Source organism: Anser cygnoides, chromosome 6, assembly GCF_040182565.1.
Source record: "Anser cygnoides isolate HZ-2024a breed goose chromosome 6, Taihu_goose_T2T_genome, whole genome shotgun sequence".
NCBI lineage: Eukaryota > Metazoa > Chordata > Aves > Anseriformes > Anatidae > Anser > Anser cygnoides.
In genome coordinates this window covers 14,958,398-14,970,932 of record NC_089878.1, presented here as the reverse complement: position 1 = coordinate 14,970,932, position 12,535 = coordinate 14,958,398, and the positions used below count along the sequence as shown (strand labels likewise).

The 12,535-nt window shown below is 34.2% G+C and overlaps 1 protein-coding gene across 9 annotated transcripts in view; it reads left to right on the top strand.

Annotated features, from left to right (window-relative positions):
- The window catches only part of ADAM23 (ADAM metallopeptidase domain 23), a 77,554-nt gene that overhangs the window by 30,248 nt on the left and 34,771 nt on the right, over positions 1-12,535 (top strand). For all 9 annotated transcript variants that reach the window (XR_010832193.1, XM_066999122.1, XM_048047192.2 and 6 more), the window contains exons 10-15: positions 276-349; positions 1,249-1,314; positions 5,403-5,474; positions 8,148-8,314; positions 10,488-10,572; positions 11,361-11,451. Coding sequence is in view for 8 of the 9 variants with exons in the window: in XM_066999122.1 (XP_066855223.1) it covers positions 276-349; positions 1,249-1,314; positions 5,403-5,474; positions 8,148-8,314; positions 10,488-10,572; positions 11,361-11,451 (555 nt within the window). In the remaining variant the exon portion in view is untranslated. The remainder of the gene's footprint in view (positions 1-275; positions 350-1,248; positions 1,315-5,402; positions 5,475-8,147; positions 8,315-10,487; positions 10,573-11,360; positions 11,452-12,535) is intronic.

The window sequence follows — 12,535 nt, the reverse complement described above, 5'->3', positions numbered from 1 at the left end:
GTGATATTAATGCTATTGAGGACAAAAAATGAAAGAAAGCATATGTCCTAAGCCAAATTTGCAATCTTTCTACCTCCCCTTGCATGCTTTAATTCTAACTCTAGATTTCTGAATGGCTTGTGTTTTTATATGAAATATTGAATGTGTATTTTAAAAGAATGAACTTTCTATCAAAGTTACTCTAATCTTACAATCTTAATCCACTTTTGGTTTAGACACTGTATATCATTAGTTTAAAATAATGCTATGAAATTCTTCAATTCTAATTTGTACAGAGACTGATTCTAGTTCTGAATGGCCCTTTCTCTCTGAACTACAGTGGCTGAGGAGAAAGAGAAGAAAGAGAGCAGTGAGTAGAAATGTGACCCCGAGTTAAGACCATTTATAAAAACATGGCCAAAAACATTAATTTTCCGATTTGAGTGAAGAGGGGCCTTATTTTATTATTATAATTATTTTATTATTATTTAATTATTTTGGTAGCTTAACATTGATATATAATACAATTATCAATAAAACAATACAATTCTTCTAGAAGCAAAACTCAGAAGTTCAGTAGTGAAAATGAGTTTAGAAAGTGGTAAGTTTTAGGTTTTGAGTCTCCTTTTTTATAAAGATTAATTTTGGATGAGGTATTGCTATTTGAAGGTATCTGACTTTATTTTTATTTGGCATGTTAAATAGTATGATCAAAGAAGAACTCCAAATAAGGACATCTCATTTGACTGGTTATTGAAAGAACCCAGTTGATAGTTGATAGTCCTTATGATCTGCGTATGCGTGAGAGCTTGGGGAATAATTGAGTTAAAGAAAATTAATTGGTATTTTTCCACTGTCTTATACAATCTTGGTATATTTTTTGAAGGGCCTATTTACTTTACTACTCATCACAGATTTAGGGAGAAAGTTAGTAAGAATAAACTAAGAGTTTCTAGTGTTTGAGATTTTTCTCCTTTGTGAAAATAAGAGAGCAGAGAAGCAGTGGCAGCTTCTGCATTGAACCGAAAAGCAGATTCTAAACTTATTCCTAATGTTGTGACTCAGATTTTCAGCCAGTGTCAATTATCAAAACTTGCTAAGTTAGTGGAGCTATGATGATTTACCGTAGTTAAAGATCTGACCCAGTTCTTACAGGCTTGCACACCCTACATAATATTTATAAGTAACCCTGTTATATCAGCAGCTGCACTTATTTTTGAAAATCACTGCATCTTCATGATTTCTCAGAGAATTTCTTTAATCCATCAGGCATCTCGTGGTATCTTTGAAGAAATGAAATATTTGGAGCTCATGATAGTCAATGACCATAAAATGGTAAGTATATCAATTCAGTGATTTCTTTTGATTATTATTTGTAGAGTGATATACAGCGCTGTACATTATACATACTTTTGGGTGAAAGATCTCATTTATGAGCAGCTGTTAATGATAATACTGTAAGATCTAGTCCAGGCCATAATAACTAATAAAGCTGAATGTAACTTCAGATTTTCTATGGCACTTTTGTTTTTAAATAATGTCTGAAATGTAATGGTATTACACAGAAAATTTAGTATGCCCATAATTATATCCTGTTTTCAAAGAGGTAAAGTAAGAGGTCAGAATTTGTTACTTTGACTTTAGTTTAACTAACTTAAATTTTAATGTAGCAAAGCCTGTAGACAAAACTGTCTCATGGTTCTTCATGGCTATTCCATGCTTATAAACACAATCTGTGAAGTAGAAGATAAGTGGTTTCTTTCATTCAGGAACTGTTTGTCATATATTTTAAAAAATACATACTTTTTCCCCCCTTTTGTCTAGTGGGATAACTGGAAAAAATGAGATCAGATGACATTTGTTATTTAAATTTATTGCTCTCGCTAATTATGCCAAGTAAGGCTATCAAAGTGTCAATATGATACCCCTATAAAAATCAGAAAAGAGGTGACTGGAGAGTAATATGTTTTGTAAGGGTGAGATTCTTGTTCAGTTTCCACATCATGGGAATCCCACATCTTAGCAGTGAAAGATTTTAACCAGTAAACTATTGAATAGAAAGCAGATTGTTGTTGCTACCAGTCTTAATTTTTTTAAGTTACATATTATTTTCTCCTTCAACCTTCCTTCCCGCGATTTTTTTCTGAAATTTTTCTGGTAAAATGCAGATGTCCCCATAAATTGGTGAAAATACCTTTTTTCCATAAGAATTCTGAGGAGAAAAAGTGGCCAGCTGTGCCCTTCAGGGTCTTTCCTTTTAAAGAGGAAATGACATTTCTTTTTCTGAACTACACCACAGAAGTCTTATTTGTACTGGAGGTTGTAGACATAGGTTCAAAAGAAATAGCTGGGACAGTACAGTGTTTATATGTAAAAGTCATATAACATGTATCCCTTGAGCTGTGCTTTATTCTGATGAGTAGTTGTCATTTTGTACTATGGTAGACTCTAAACTGCTTTGGTAGTCTGAAAATCTGGTCTACAGGACTTTTCTGAAGTAATTCCTTCGTTGAGTCCAATAGCTACATTTTAACCAGAACATATGTGCAATGGAAAAATATTCAGTATAGGTTTAAAAGTTTTTTAGTAATGAAGAATATACTGCAACCAACAGCAAGTTACTCTATATCACTTATCTTTCTCAATGATTAGTTGACTTAGAAGCATATAAGGGTCATCAGTTGGCTTAGTCTTAGTATTATTTTGCTTCTGTGTGAGCAAGACCTTTTTATAAATCAAATTCTGTTGATCAAACAGTTCAAGCTTATTCTATGCACAAATAAAATAAACTTAAATTTCTGTAAGAGCTCATTAAATCTATCACTCTTGCATATTTTCACAGTGGTTTTATGTTGTTGTAGTGGGCCCTTTTGTCAGCGCTGAAGGACAATTTTAAAGAGCCAGGAATAGCTGGTATCAGAGCAGGATGAAATATTTTGTACTCGTTCCAGTGCTGAATAGACAGATAATATAACCTTCCCACTTCTGTTTCATAAATTATACAAATACTCTGGGCTAAAAATAACCTATATTTAATCTGTGTCAAATCAGCAATGTGGAGGGAATTTGAATGGGTAGGAAGACTAAGACAGAAATTTCTTCAACTGTTTTCATTTGCAAAGCCAACTGGTAGAAAAATATTCTAAAAGTGCTCACATATTAGTTGTATGGTGATAGGGTACAGTAACTGAAGTTATGGATATTTTGTCATCTTGTTTGAGGTCTGTGGTTGGTGTTTCTTACGAACAGATAGCATTTCTATGTCTGTTTCCTCTGGCCTCTCTTGTTACAGACATGCTTAGCTGACAACCATACTTTTCCCTATGCTTGTTACAGACACTGACTGGTGTCTCCTTGCAAGTTTTATTTGTTAGAACTTCAGAACACAAACACTCAAGATTATTTGCTTCAGAGTTGTCAGTGACTCAGAAGCAGGTAATGATTTTTTTTTTTAATGAGTAAAATGGATATACTTAAGGAAGTGTTCACACTTCCTTGAGTCCAGGAATTTATTGTGTTCTTTTAAGGTTTTCTGCGTACCGGTAGAGGGCAGATTTCTCCTGCAGCAAGATTATATGCTGGAAGAAGTATCAAACCTCTTTGGACATTGTTTTGTTCAGTGGTTAATATTACATATTTCCACAAAGTTTTCATTTCCTGTAGCACTAAAGATGCACCTAAATGTATTTAACTAGGTTGCATTTTTTACAGACTTAACTCTGCTTTATTTTTGTTAGAGAAGCTGCATTTAAAGACATTATGTCATATGTTGGTATTGATTTTGACATTTAAATAGTCTTCTGAAACCAAGAACATGTTCAAAGCCTGTAATTTTACCTTTCCACTCTGTGAAAGTTTAGGATTGCCTCAAAACAAAACAGCAACCTTTTTCCCCCCTTATTTTTGTTCTAGTATCCTGGATCTCCTTAGAGCAAATAGAATCATAGAATATCCCGAGTTGGAAGGGACCCATAAGGATCATCAAGTCCAACACCTGGCACCGCACAGGTCTGCCCAAAAGTTTAGACCATGTGACTAAGTGCACAGCCCAATCGCTTCTTGAATTCAGACAGGCTTGGTGCAGTGACTACTTCACTGGGGAGCCTGTTCCAGTGTGCAACCACCCTCTCGGTGAAGAACCTCTCTTCCCGATGTCCAGCCTAAACTTCCCCTGCCTCAGCTTAACACCATTCCCACGGGTCCTATCACTGGTGATCACGAATTAGATTCCCATAGCACTGCAGCTAAAAGTGTTTATGTTTGAGAATAGTAATAGGGGAGCTTTGGGTATTAAAATTAGCTGTGCATATACTGGTAAGACAGCATTGTGGAACTTAACAGAGAATGACTGCATATGTAGAAAATTACTGCAGTCATATGAATGAGTCTCAGCCATCATTAAAGAGTTTGGTGAACTTTGTGTTGTCTCTATGGCATTTTGTCTATATAAAACTAGATTGCTTGTGCAAAAATAACTGGAATTTACAGGGGTGGAAAAAATGTTATCTAATGTGGTGGTGTTGTATTTCTTGATAACACTCTTTTGACTTTCAATTTGAGAAATACAGATTATTTAATTTTAAAAGTATAGCTGTCTTTCAAGTTTAATTTCACCTTGACTCCAATTGTAATTCTGGAAACCAGGGAGTTTTTTTCTGTAATTCCAGTTTAGGAAGGTAGTTGATCATCTAACTAACTTCTCTTGATGGGAGTAACTCCTGAGATGCTCAGAGAAGAGTCTAGACCCTCTTGTTTCAAGGACTCTGAGGTACCATGTTTCAGAGTGGGAATAGCTGGCATTTTCGTGGAACTTGATAATATTGCTCATTAGGTAATGCCATATGCTGTTTTTAACCAGTAGCTGAAATTAGTAAGAATATTTTTTGTGAAGATTTGTTACATTCTTTGTTCTATGCATTTTTTTGTTCCTTTTTTATGAATTTTTGAAGACTTACTTTTCCTGTTTGCAAATCATAGCATAATACAATTTTCCTTTTTAACTTTACAGTTTTTCTCAAGTCACGGATTCACGCTCAGATACTATAGCATGTCTTTGGAAAAAATTGACTTTGAATAGAAGGGTCTGGTGGGCCAGCATTCTCTCATGAGGTCATGTTTATGAGCTCTACAGGCAATGAGTTTACCTTGAATTTTGTCTTGAACACCTGAACTCTGATTCTAGATAGGATATTTTTTGTGCCTAAATGTTTGTTTAACAGATGTGAAAGGCTGTCTAGCAGACATGGTTTCCTAAATTTTCCAGGGATTCTTGAATATGAGATTCAGGCTGTGATCTGCAAAGTTTTTGAGTTTGTCCCTTTGTCTTTCCTAAAATATTAATTTTACTTCTTTGCTGTAAAAATAATGAATTAGTAATAAATATTTAAGTTCTTACTGTGTTCTATTTTTTCTTCTCCTTTTAGTTCAAAAAGCATCGCTCTTCAAATGCATACACGAACAATTTTGCAAAATCTGTGGTAAACCTTGTAGATGCTGTAAGTATCAATTTGTCTTTGGAAAATGGTATCACTAATTTAATTAGTTTAGTTCTGTATTTAAAAAGTTAACATTAGCAGATATCTGATAAAAAGAAAATGAGCAGCTATAAAAATTGCATTTTAAAACTCATTTCCAGCTTCTCTGCAGAAAGGTAGCCTGGGGTGAGTGTGTAAGAAACCACCAAATTTTTCTTGGCATTTTTCTCAAAGCTTGCACCTTCAGAGTCTACCTTTGGCAGGGTGGATTTCAAACTTGAAGGAGCTTTTAGCATTATTCAGTGCTTAAGAATGAGATGTAATCAAGTTTAGATTCATGAAGTAAAACTAACCTAAAGTGGTTGAAGCTGCAAGTGTAATTCACAAAGGATACACATATCTATTGCGAGAAAAATAGAAGGTGTAAATAAAAATTCTCCTTTATAAATCTGTATAGCTTAAAACTAAAATCACGTTGTAGTGCATCATAAATGGGTACCACTGATACAGATACCATACTTGTGTTTGTGACTAGAGTAATTTTACACAGAGCACACAAACTAAAGGTAAGATTTGTTGGAAAAATTTGACCTTGTCTCTTTTCAGAGCTGTGTTAGTAGTGAAAGCAGGATGGATTCTCTGGTAGTGATGAACGCAGACTACCCAAATTCTGACTCAAAAGTCCCCTTTGCATGTAATGTTATCAATACCAATAGAACTGTGTGATAAGATTCAAAGCAAAATATTGTCAATAGCTTGTTTAGCTTGGAGGAAGCAATAAAGTATTTGTATTTAATGTCTTACATATAAAGTATTACATATATTGAAAATTTAGGTGAATACACAAAATACTGGAAGTGGTAACTAGAAAAGTTTTGTGTAACCATCTGAAAATACTAAATATAAATAATAGAAATAATATTGCTACAATTCATATTGCACATTTCAAAAGAAAAGGCGGTAGCTTCATCTTTTTCTTATCTGATCATTATTTCTTCGTATTTGTGCTGCATTTTAACAACTATTTAACTATTTTTCCTTTCTCTGATTATTCCTTCTATTTTTCAGTTTTTCTTTGCCATGTGTATATTTAGAAATATTCAGCTTCTTTCCAGTGTAGAATTCAGTCCAGTCATAGAGATCTTTCAAAATGATGCCCTTGGGGCCTTTTCTTTAAATGGAGCATGAAAAGGAGCAGGGATTTCTGCCTTGTTATTCCCTTATGTTCATAAGAAGCTAGCTGTATTTCTTACTGAATATTACAGGGAAAAGGATACTGGCTTTCAGAGACTTTCAGTTTCTCTGCTCTCTATGCCATCCCTTCCTTCCTGTTCACTTCAGGAAGTATAGTTTTCATCTCAGCAAACATAAGTGAGGGCTTTATTGATCCAGCCATATGTAATTTCTGAGTTTTAATTTCATTGATTTCTTTCAGGTAGTTAACCATTTCTGTGGGTATGTCCTCAGCCTGCCTCCCTCACACCAAAGCATATTAGTATTCTTTTTCCTTAAAAGTTCTTGGACAAAACTGAGCTGGTCTGGTTATTCTCTCATTTTACTGTGTTTATTGCCTTTTCTTCCAAGCTGAATATTATGCACTGACTTTATTTTTTTTTTTTAGTAAGGATAAAGCTGCCTTGACATAAAAGAGTAGGGTGCAAGCCAGTGTTAATTTATTCAGTATAAATATCTATCATAACTGCAGGAGGATATTTGCAATTCACATTGTGTAGTGCAGGTATGGTTTGGAAAAAAATATAATAAAAACATTTTAAATGTGGTGCCTTATGGAAATGACCAAGTAACTTTTGAATATTTTGTAGATTAAGTAGCTAATGGATTAATTGTAAAAGCTTTTCAAATCATAACTGAGCATATTTGGTCAGTAAGTGTTCTTCATGTCCCATGAAATACTTCAGATTAGCAGACTGTCTATTATAGGTAAAGAATCTATCTCTCATAGATCTGCAGTAACCTTAATTAATAAAATTTGGCACCTTATGTCCTGATCCTAAAGTGAGCAGCTGTTTTATTTCAGTAGCAAATACCACGCACAAAGCTAAAAATGATATTTTAAAGCTGTCTTGTAATTGTTAGGGCCTGGTTGTAATTATTAGGGACTGGTTGTCGTTTACTTGCATCCTGCTACAGTGACATTAAAATTAATGTAAAATCTAATATTCTTAATTCTCACATTGCTTAAGTGGCATAAAGGGATCATAATGTAAATGAAAATCAAGCTTTGTGTGTCTTAATGTTTGCATCTATTGGAGAAAACTGAGAAGTTACTTAATCTTGACTTGAAGAGTTGGCTTTGGTTTTCCTTCGTTTTTGAAATCTTTTCTTTTTCTTTGAGATCATCCTGTGTACGTTTCCATTTCTACTTCGTTGATTTTTATACAGGTTTTGTGCAAAAATGAATATTGAAATCATTTGACATGAGAATTATAAAGAAAATGGAATAACTCAAAAAAAGTTTTTTTGTTTGCTTGTTTGTTTGTTTTTTCATCTAAAACAAAAGTTAGGTTGATTGGATTATTAACTTTTAGGAAATCTAAGGCATTACCAGCTAACTGTTTTCCCGTGTTTCCCTCCTGATTTATCCCTCTTGTCCTTCCGCTTTACTCTTACTGGCTAACTGTGCATGTTTGACCCAGTGTTCTACTCCTGTGCCTGTCCTGTCTCTGCCTTCAGATATACAAGGAACAGCTGAACACCAGGGTGATCCTTATTGCTATGGAAACTTGGACAGACAGAGATCGTATTAATATTCACCCTGACCCACTGCAGATGCTTCATGATTTCTCCAAATATCGACAACACTACATCAAACAGCATGCTGATGCTGTGCACCTCCTCTCGTATGTACTATTATACAATGACTGAGACTGTTACAGTTTTATATGCTTTTCTGTATACTGGTTTTGTCTACCTGTCTCTTATTGCTTACTTTTTTGCTTGGTAGTCATTACATTAACACCTGTCTTCCTCAGCAAGTTCAATCTATTTTTTAATGTGTTAGTCTATTTTTAATAAGTGTAGTATCTACCATGGTTTTGTTGATTATATATATATGCAAAATAAAATGTTAATGTTTTTGCAACCTGGAGACAGTGTCACATATTTGAAGTGTCTCCTGATGCGCCCTTAAGGACACTTAGTTTTGCTAATCATCTATAATGTACTGCTTTTCCAGTAAAGAGCAGGAGAGGGCAGAGCTGACAGTATTATGTGTTGCCACAAGAGCATTCCAGTTACTATATTTGTTCATATGTCATTTGTTCATATTTGTTCATACGTCATTCAGCTGCAGTGACGTTTATTAATGGAAGGTCTCCTCCTTTAAAGGTAAAATGAATTTTTTTCTGTCATGTGAGACACTGCATTTTGAGGGAAATTCCACTTAGATCATTAGACTCATCATCAACCCGAAGTAACAGTGTACTTTAATTGTACTTTAATTCACAGCATTGTAATCAAAGAGGAGGAAGAAGTGTGTTCCCCTGTGTAGCGTAAAGATTTTGAGCCTTCTCCTAGCCGTGCTACGGAGGATGGAATGACAAATCTTTTGTATGAGATCCTCCTATCATTCTACTTCTGCAAGGGAAGATAAAGATAGGGGATGAAGAATTTCCTACAGCCTCTGCCATAGCTGCACTGTCTTAATACAGGCATTGCAATACAATGCTAATTTTGTCTTATAAGATATGCAAAGCGCTGATGATGTGCTCTTTAATTATTTTTTGCATGTGTTGTCTCCCTTGCTGAATAGATGTTCCAATTCTCTAAGTGTTATATGATTGTGAAGCAAGATTCTTTTGTAAATGTAAAATATATTTCTGTTTCTAACAATGATAAGTGAGTGAAGAGTGCTACAGGAATCTTGCCTGAATTTCTTCACTTGAGTAACTGAATTGTAAAATTACTATTAAATGTTATTTTGTAAAAAATCTCTGAAAAAAATGACTAGAAGAAATTAAATAAAAGTTAGTGGTGCTGCAGGATGAGGTTCCAAAGAAGATGAAATCATAGTTGCTGTTTGGAATGAAAGATGAGAGTGTTCAAAATAAAATCAAGTCTGGAAAGGATAATAGGTGAAGGCTGGGCCTGATTTTCCTAAAGATATCTCAGTGCATCTGATAAGATTCTACCTTATGAGTACATGCTGGTAGATTGTCAGTTTTGTTCCTTTTGCTGTTTATCTTGCTCAAAAGCTAACAAAGAAATAGTTAGGGTAAGATCTTTCCCACAGTGTTCTGAAGCACTCGTATTCTTCAAAATAAAAAGTAGAAGTGACATTCTTACGAGCAGCCAGTTTTATGAAAGAGATCCAGCAAACTAATGTTAGTGCACTCATATGATAACCAAATTTGAGACAATAATATCTAGATATAAATAATTACTTTTACTGAACTAATTCTGTATGGCGTTAGCAAGCTAGCCTAGGCTGCATTAGGTAGAGCATCTGTAGTAGGTCAAGGGAGGCGATCCTTCCTCTGTACTCAGCACTGCTGAGACCACAGCTGGAGTGCTGGGTCCAGTTCTGGGCTCCCCACTGCAATAAGACAGACATGGACATACTGGAGTGAGTTCCATGACGGGCCACAAATATAGTTAAGTCATTGGATCATCTGAAGTAGGAGTTGAAACTTGAATCATTTTGCTTTAAGACCATAATTTCAAAAATTCTTAACACTGATACATTTTAGTACAGAATTCCTTCTTGACAGATGATAAGTTGGAATATATTCATTGTTATCTTTTTAAAGAAAATGTTGTTACTGAATTTTCTTAGGAATCTGGTTGGCTTATTTCTGGTTGGCTTGTTTATGGGTTGGGGCTAATACTGACTTTACAAGATAAACATAATACTTTGGTTGTATTAACTCTTTTCATGAGTTTACTCTGTTAACAATAGCTTTTGATGTTAGATGAGGATTAATGTGCATGTAATGTGTGTGAAAGTTTAATCTTTCATTAAGTTCTTGGTGCCCAATCTTAGTTATTTTCACTTTGTTTTTATTTGTTCATAAGGAATGTGACATTTCATTACAAAAGGAGCAGCTTAAGTTACTTTGGAGGGGTTTGTTCTGTCACCAGAGGAGTAGGAGTGAATGAGGTAATCTTTTACCACCACTAAAATGAAGTAAAATAGAAACTACTTTATAACTATAGAATTAATACATTACAGTATTCAGAGCTTTAAAGATAATTTGCATATTGAAAAGTTAAGACATCTCACAGGCAATCACTATAGTACTGCTAACTATATTTTTCTTTTTAAGATTAATTTATTCTGTCTGCATTATACTGTCATGAGTATCATAAACTTTTTTTTTTTTTTTTTTTTACATATTTGTCAAATACAGACCAAAAATCTCAGACTAAAGAATTTGAAATGTAGCACTGAAACTCGTTTGGGATTTTCTCACTGTAAGAGGCTTGATCTTCTGAGGTGCTGATGGCATGTAGCCATTACTAATTTATTTTAGCTTAAAAGCTAAAATCATTAAAGCTAGTATTGATTTTTTTTTCTTAGTAATATTTTTATCCTCAGAATAGTGTTAAATCTAATATGAAAATCTCATTTTGATGTGGGTTAATCATATTACACAAAAACTGTGTTGCCTATACAGTAAGAAACAGACTCCTTTCTGTAGGTTGACCATTGGACAGGGATTCCCTCAGAATAAGAGGAAGATTTTTCCATTAGAGACTTAGTTGTGTTTGTTTTCTTTATATGCACACAGAATTGTGATTGGCTGGACAGAATTACTTTGTGATGTAGTAGGTATGTGGTAAGCCAGGATGAGCTGGGATAATATTCATTACAGTAGCTTATACTCTTACGCTTTCTTTCTTCTTTTTTTTTTTTTTTTTTTAATTTGCTTTCCTCTTCAAATGCAGTATGGCCTCCCATTGGCCATGGCACAGGAATTAGCACAAAGTCTTGCTCAGAACCTTGGAATACAGTGGGAGCCAGCTGCCAGAAAACCGAGTATGTACATGGAGTCACCTTTTGTCCTCCTTAGCTAAATCTATAAATACTCTTCCTTTATAATATTCGAAATGAACACCAAACTTTTAACCATAGAAAAAGACATTTTATTTTTGGAAATATTACCGAAAACATTTCAGTTTAACCAAAGTGAGAGCCACCAGTTCAGCGCTCGTTTTGCAATGACCTCAGCAATGTCCCAACTTAGGTTAGATTCATAACTGACATTCAAAGGTATAATGTAAAAACAACATCAGTTTAACTCAGAATTCCTTACCTATTATAACGTAATCTGTAATTCCTACAGAACTGTTACTCTTTTTTTTTTGAAAAACACCTTATTTATAACTGAAGAAACTGTAAGAAGTTGTAACCTACTGACATTTGTTCAACTTGGTATCTGGCTGCTTCACAGCTGGATTAGATTGATGTGGCCTTAACACATGTGGGGTGTTGATACAAAAGCTGCTGCTAAAGCCTGTCTGGGGAATAAGGAACTTTTTTTTTCCCCACTTGTATGTTGTAAGCAATTTGGCTACGTTATCTCTTTGTTTCTTCTGTGAAACTGTGAATGATAGTAGCAACTTTATTTTGGAATCACTTCAGAAATCTGTGAATTAGGAAGCAATGTGAAGGGAGTGTTGTTTCGTAAAGCATCACTTTTGAACTGTGTAAGCTTGGAAATAGCTAAAATATTTTGTTTTCTACATTGCTGTTTTCTGGTTATGGATAAAGCAGAGTTCATCTAATGTGGAAATCAAATATTTTTTTTGTCTGAAGGATATAAGGATTTTTAAAATGCTAGCTTAGTTTCCTTATTTAGATACCCTTTATAAAGGAAGATTAATGAGAGACCTGGAGAAATAGCCATATAAATAATTGTGAGTATTTTCTGTTGAGGAACAGCATAGATTTAGTGCAGTAACCAGAATACAGAATGTTAATCTTTAAGACGTTCCTTCTTTGGTAGATGATTTTTATGGGTAGTTTATAACTTCTGTTTTACCAACCATAATATATTGATCTTTTGGTTTTGTTTTATGAATTTTGTCACTGTTGACTTACATGCTATAGCTGTAAGTAA